At 43.5% G+C, this 7,100-nt stretch overlaps 1 protein-coding gene across 1 annotated transcript in view; it reads left to right on the top strand.

Moving 5' to 3' along the window:
- T265_10194 (hypothetical protein) overlaps nt 1-6,706 on the top strand; it is a gene marked incomplete at both ends in the record, with an annotated part of 89,632 nt that extends 82,926 nt beyond the window's left edge. The window contains 4 exons of the mRNA XM_009176490.1: nt 3,600-3,707; nt 4,094-4,156; nt 4,200-4,226; nt 6,398-6,706. Of these exons, the coding sequence (XP_009174754.1) occupies nt 3,600-3,707; nt 4,094-4,156; nt 4,200-4,226; nt 6,398-6,706 (507 nt within the window). The remainder of the gene's footprint in view (nt 1-3,599; nt 3,708-4,093; nt 4,157-4,199; nt 4,227-6,397) is intronic.
- Nucleotides 6,707-7,100: the final 394 nt, after the last annotated feature.

The raw sequence follows: 7,100 nt of genomic DNA, 5'->3' as shown, positions 1-7,100 counted from the left end.
CACATTCTTCAATAGAAGTACCCGTTGCACAACCGAAAACGCGCTTTCTAACTGCCTCGTTACGGATTCACGGACACCAAACCTCACGAGCTATGGTTCTGAGACAGTGATTGTCGAACACCTGAAGACGTTTCAGTTCCACTGCTCGGATAGGCCAAGTCTCACAGCGCTGTATCCCGTCCAAGTGCGAACGAATCGCTTCACTGGTTAGTCACTCATAGCCGAACGACTAATTGTCCAAACTAGTAGCTGGGAGGTCATGGGCTTTAACTCCCTTGAGTTCCATGAGATGCACGTTGCCGATGATTCCCAATAAGACTGAAATAGCTATGCGGTGCTTCTCGGCTTCCAACCAACCCCCTATATTAGCACAATTCTTATGGAGCTCCACTGCTAACCAGTTAGCGTACAAACATAACAGAGATTGGAATGGACAGCCACTCTCTTCACCTTCAGTTCTACGAACTTAAAACAGTATGACTTGGGACGACGTATGGAAAACGGCAGAAAGGTTTTTGTAGTCAAAACGATGTAGACCAGATCACAATGAAGATGAATGTCTAGTGCCGTTGCTTCACACTGTCCTAAATGTACAAAGGTTGTATAGAGGTTCAAGAAGCCGGAATTCAATGTTATGTACTCTTCAAGGTTCGCATTATACCTGTCACTTCCGGTGACCATTTCAAGCCCTGTTGGTGAATCGTACATGTCAAGAAAGTTCCAACTGCCCGTTTAAATCCAGCTTTTCCATATGCATACATATGACGAGAGGAATTTTGTGCAGAATGTTATCCTGATCAAAGACACTGATCCTTCACTGCCCTACAATCATAAGGTTTGTCCAGTTATATCTAAAGCACTACAGTACAAAGAAGAGAGAGGGATCTTTGGTTGGTCCATCACAAGCACTCTGAGGGTCCACACCTCTAGACACCCAATCAGATAACCTGAAAACGCACGGCACTACTTCTACCGACATTGATCGGCCGCCATTTCTTGAAAAGTTTTTGTTATATCTGCTGACTTGTCAATCTGTGGTATCTGCTGCTGACCCGCTCCAGTGCCTAATGCCGGAGAAAAAAGACTCACAGAAGGGAACACAACCGCTATATTCCGAACAAACGAGCGCGAGAGCTTTAGTGCATGCGAGTGCGAGAGCAAAAGTGACAACGGCCCCACTCTATTTAAGGGGACTTTGACATTGATCCAGGCTGTCTGATAAGCGTTAGTTAACACCCGTCAACATCGATCATGCCTCTATGACATACCTGAACGCTGATCACATTCGGTTGTGCTTTTGTGGCGTGCGTGAACACTCATCAGCTTTTACTGAATTGATTGAAAGATTGACTGGCCTGAATGCTTGCCGGCTTTCCTGTTGAGATTTTGGTGGAGCAGTAGGTTCCGGGCGTTCTGAGGCTGCTTTCAGGAATCTGACCTTCCTGATAGTTTTCAACCAGGTTCATGGGGGTCACAAGGGCCAAGTCCTGCATGATGGCTGCACCAAAAGCAGCTAAGCATTTTGCAATCTTCTTTACACCATTCTACCAAGTCGTACATCGTCCACCTCACAGTTTGAACCATTATGAAGGAAACATAAAGAACAACACTTGTCCCGGTGGACGACGTTTTGGTCGAGCCACCGCACTTGATGTTGATGGATGGTTCCTGCGGCTGTGTCTGACTGCTGACCCGCTCCAGTACCTGGTGCCAGAAAAAAGACTCACAGAAGGGAACACAACCGCTATATTCCGAACAAGCGTGTGCGAGAGCGTGACTGCATGCGAGTACGGAAGTACAACGGTCTCAAGCTAGTTATTGGATGGACGCTGTCTAACTTGGTCCAGTGCTGACGCACGCAGTATGGCTTTGGTACGATGCTGCGACACACTGTGTATTGCGGACGCGTTGTCTGACCTTGATCAACGCTGACTCTCGCTGCCTGGGTTTGATACCAGGCTGTGAAGCGCTGCATACTGAGGGGACGTTGTCTGTCTGGTCAACCCTCAGCGGAGCTGAGTGCCTCAGTAGATTTCGGGCATTCAGTGGTTGCTTTCAGGAATCTGACCTTCCTGATAACTTCATAGCGTAGAAAACTGTAATGCTCACTGATTTTAGATGAAGCTCCTCTGGTCTAATGCAAGTTTAACACCCTGGTAGTCATAACGATGACATCAGGACTCCAGGTGAGTCAAACTATATTTGAATAGTCGCCCTTCAGAGGAACCAAAAAGTGTCTACTATTGCTAGCAGTATTACTATTATTCTCCAGGTGAACAATGATGATTTTTTGGTTTTCAAAGGACGTTTTAGAGGTTTACTCATGCACAACCTTTTCGATGATGACCATAAAGTGCATCCTGTCCTCACATTTTTGGCGTGAGTAGATGCTTACCCTTGAAGTGTTATAGGATCTAGATGGTGACTGTGAAGTTGAGACAACCTAATAATTGATATCTCCAGCGCCCAAGGGTTTTGTTTACGGGCTCGGCTCTACTCTTTGTAACAAGGGGTGATCCGCAAGACAGGGGATACGGGACAGCCAGACTTTACCCAAAGGTATTGTTGACTGTTCAGTCTACAAGAGATGCTACATATATCCATCTTTGTCGATTTGATGTCATGCCCCAAAATATATATCAAGGGTTTTAAAGGTCTCGGGGCAATTAGTTAGTTAATTAATCAATTAGTTTACAATCAAACGGTTAATCAGTTAAATGATTAAAAACTCGATAACTGTTTCATCCCACCATCTCGAAATTTCTCACTTTCAACGTCAAGCGCAATAATTGACAGTCTCCTCAAAGTCTCCTCAAGACAGGTTGTACCCTCGTATTTCGATTGATAACAGTGAAATTGTCACTTTTAGAGAGGATCAGTTTTTCCGATCTTCGATCTCTCCCAAAAAACGCCGTCATCTCAATAAACAAGTTTGGAAATAACCAATTTGTAGTTCCTATAGGACAACCATCAGAGAGGTTTGATTAGGCATTCTCGGTAGAAGACTAGCTTTTGATATGGATCCCCGACCACAGTTGCGGCAAGAGTGATCAAGAAATCTACAAATTCCGTAGTTACCTACAAATAATAAAAAATGTCCAACAGAGAGATATCAACACAGCCACTGGGTTGTCGTTCAACCCGTCGGATAGAACAGTCGCATCTCACCAGCAAGAACGCAATCGTTTGTTCAGACTTGAACAGTTAATTGCATCCAGTGTTCACTGATAGACTGGCGGTAACATGCTCGCCTATCATGTCAGGGGTCCGGAGGTAAACGCTGACACGACCAAACTTCAGCACCATTGATAAGCTCTAATTAGAGCGGAACTCGTGTGCAGTACTTTCCCCGTTTGGTGTGGACTCATCAGAACAAGTGCACTAGTGAGTGGAACTGATCCAATAAACATGTGATATGAAAGTGAACTCTGAAAATCCTAAAACCACCCCTGAACAACTCAAGGTCAATTGAGTAGAGTTTTTTTTTCTATCGAACCAAATTCGCTGGTTTTATTTAAGTGGTGAACATGAAGAGACCAAATTTGTTTCTCCGAAATGTTGGACTTTTTTCTTTACCAACGTCCTTTCATTCATTGTAGCTAAAGAAGTTGGAAGCTGGTTCAAACTTTGTTGGCAAGTATGATGGAAAGACAAATAATGGGATACCATGCTTTGTTGAGAAACGCCTTCTGGAAAGAGCTTGCCAGGTGAAGTTTGTTCTCGTAGAATTTTGATACATTGTTCTCCACCTGTAGGATGATACGTGCTTACCTCATCCCTCGTTTCATCTTCATCGATTCCAAATACTGTTGAAGTACAAGTCAGATAAAAGGTCCTTTCTGGTGAAACTCTTTCTTCGATTGACCCTTCCGTTGCCTTTCTGTGTGTCTTAGCATGGTACGCTGTCGACAAAGTTATGGCTGGATGACCTATGTACCGATTTCAGCCTTTTGTCTGTGTAATACCTTCTCGATTCAATAAGTCCAATGCTTAAAAGGTGCTCCTCCAGGAGGATGCGCTAAAAAACTGTCATATTCAAGCCAGATAAATGCGTGAGAACTGTTCTCTAACATCCGATTTCTATTGGTTCCAGAAGTTGTATCATGTATGGCAGAAAACGGACTTTACCAACTATGAGGATGTGCGCCTCTACTGGGTAATTCGTGGCGTTTTGACTAATCTATCCTCTCTTGTTTTAGCGTTGTATCGACTACGTGGAAAGTACGGTGAGTGTAGTATGATTAGTATTGATAATATTATCGCGTATTAATGTCCCCATCAGAGGCGAGTTACTGTTCTTTCTCGTAGCGGTCCCCTTCGTGAGATTCCCGCTGTGGCATTGCGCGATCATTGCAGCGCCAAAAACCGACGAATGGTGCGTATTGTTTTTTTCACATATGCATGACATGCGAAAGAATCAAACCCTGCATCAGGTGGAGCTTTTCCATTCTAAAGAGAATAAAGCGGTTCGTGACAAAACTAACGACCTACTCAGAAAAAGACAGTCCCATTACGGAGATAGCCTTCAAACGGTACTAACTGCGACTGGTTACTCAAAGTTCATTTTATGACCAAGTTCTTCTAGAAGATACGATCTCATCGAAAACTGACTTCACCGGCCTCTCCAAGGAGGTCTTGCGTCTTGATGAGACTGATAAAGTACATCTGGCGATTATGCGAATTGCCGTGTGACTTTTAAATTGATGTGAATGTCCCAAAACCTTTCGAGCAAGATAAATCACTGACGGTCAAATAAACTTTCTGCTTGAAAATTCACAAACTTAACTAACCGTTGTTTATTCATATACTCTTTATCCGGATATGAAAGGACTCAAATAGGATGGCGAGATGGTCTGAACAAACAGACTACTGTTACCTAGTGAGAACACACGCCTAAGATGTCTCCTTATTAGGAGAACCAGTTCCGAACGTAACGGGACTATATAACAGCCAATGGAATAACCGTTTTCGTTGAGACAGATTTCATTGGTTGTTCTTCACTCGTCCTTGACAGACGGGCTGTATTCTTAGTATCACTTTTTTGACCCACTTGTACGCGACAGTGATCAACAGATCAGCCGGTTCGCACGTTTTCATTGACTTTTTCTGGTGTGGCCAAGCGTACCAGGCTACCAGTCGGCTATCCAGGCCTGGGTTCACGGTAATAAGAAAGCATTAAGGAGACCGCGGTCCACAACACTCCTCCCACAAGAAACCGTTGTCCTTTGATTTCTTCGAAGTGTGGATCTACTTTTCAGAAAGAATCGCCCCTCTAACGGGAGCGACCTTATATCAGGTACTTTTGGAAGCCTCTGTAGTACAACTCAAAGGTTTATCAACAACGTCAAGCCATGTACGGAAATTACAAGCATCATATTCGTGTAACCTTTCCTAAGACACCTGCTACCATATGCTTTTTTCGCTCCTGATAACCAGCTTTGTAGCCACTCTACTTGGCTAGAAAAACATTTTCAATTTAGTGAATAAACGATAAACTGACTTTCCGTCATTACAGATAATCAATATGACCCTCATCAGACAAGGTTTCTGAGTCATCTACAGTGTATGAACTTACACTGTGGAAGAATCGAACTGTGCTAAAACCTGCATTCTGATAAGAAATGAGATTTTGGCATGAAAATATGAATTTGTATTGATGGATTGTAATTATTCGGTCACCATCTAGAAACAATCACCTCGATTTGTTTAATCATGTCCTTGCATATTCATTCACTTATTCAGCTATTTTGGCGTGTCCAACCCAACCAAACCTTTTGTTTTGTCCCATATAACCCGTTGACAAGCCAAGTCAAGACAAGACGGCACCGTGGGGCAATCCCAATCACAAATACCTGTTATGAGAGTTGATTAGCTGATCTAGTTTTGAAGGTGCCATCATCGTACTATTGTGTTGTGACAATAATGAGCCTATTGTCATATACCGTCTGTGAATTCTGACTAAATTTCGTTCGGTGGAAATTTCCCCACAAGTCGGATGGAAAGCCGGTAGCTAACACCTCCCCTTCATTTGTAGCCTTACCGTTGCCCATCCTAATCGGAATAAAATGTATGTTATGTTTGCACTCAACTTGCTGAACTCAAGGAACTACTACAAATTGTTATCGCTTGTGTTTCCGGACCAGGAACCCGTGTTGCATGTTCGCACACAAATGTTTTGGTATCCAGCCGATTCAACTTATTTCTAGGTGCAATACACCTCAAAGTGCTAGTACAAGCGATTGCACACGGGACAGTTTTCTAAGATTCACTTGTCCGGGAGAGCTGTTCAGGCAAAGGTTGAGCTACAAAAGGCCCCCTCCTTAGCTGCGCCGCAGCGAAAAGCAAAATCAGTTGAAGTCCCAAAAAGTTAACGCGAGAAACTATTTATTTACCGCAGTTCTCGTTTCTTAATTTTCAGCTCAAAATGGCTCTTCTGTTCGAAACTACGGAAAAAGATGAGGAAGATTATCGTCAATTCCTGGAAAGACTTTCTTTAATCAAAACCAAAACTCAGGAACGTTTGGAGGCCCTTTCGGTGGACACACGTGCCTTCAGTCAGACATTTTTGTCTCCAATGCCAGTCTGGCAAAACAGTGTGGCGAACAATTTCGAATCGGACAGAATACGATTGATTTGCAGTGGTTACTCGAATTTATCCAGCAACACTTCGTATAACCCATGGGCTGATGCAGAGTCAATGCACTAGGATCGTGAGAGATGACAATATTTTCCCTCAGCAAGTTCTTTAGATGAAACCAATGCGATTCTTTAGGAGAACAAGTTCATTATCAACTGAATGCTGACTATGCAGCTTTCGACCATACACGCTTCAGAGTATGTTTGTTCATTTTTCTGAAAACTTAAATAATTGTACACGGGAAGATGCCTGTCCGACGTGATGGGCAACGTTGACGAGAGTGTTGGTAGAACCCCTAAGACTAAGATGCATTTTGAACAGGCCTGCATTAAACCCCTTGGCTCCCCATGGTCAGGTAACCGAATATTCAGCGAAGGTATGAAACAAGGTCGGAGATGAAAAAAGGCTACGCTACCGACCGGACTAGCATTGCTGTTCGTAGAATGTCCCACTTATGCGCATA

Source organism: Opisthorchis viverrini (genome assembly GCF_000715545.1).
Source record: "Opisthorchis viverrini unplaced genomic scaffold scaffold56, whole genome shotgun sequence".
Taxonomy (NCBI): domain Eukaryota; kingdom Metazoa; phylum Platyhelminthes; class Trematoda; order Opisthorchiida; family Opisthorchiidae; genus Opisthorchis; species Opisthorchis viverrini.
Note: the sequence above shows the minus strand (reverse complement) of the source record. Positions and strands in the feature narration are given on the sequence as shown.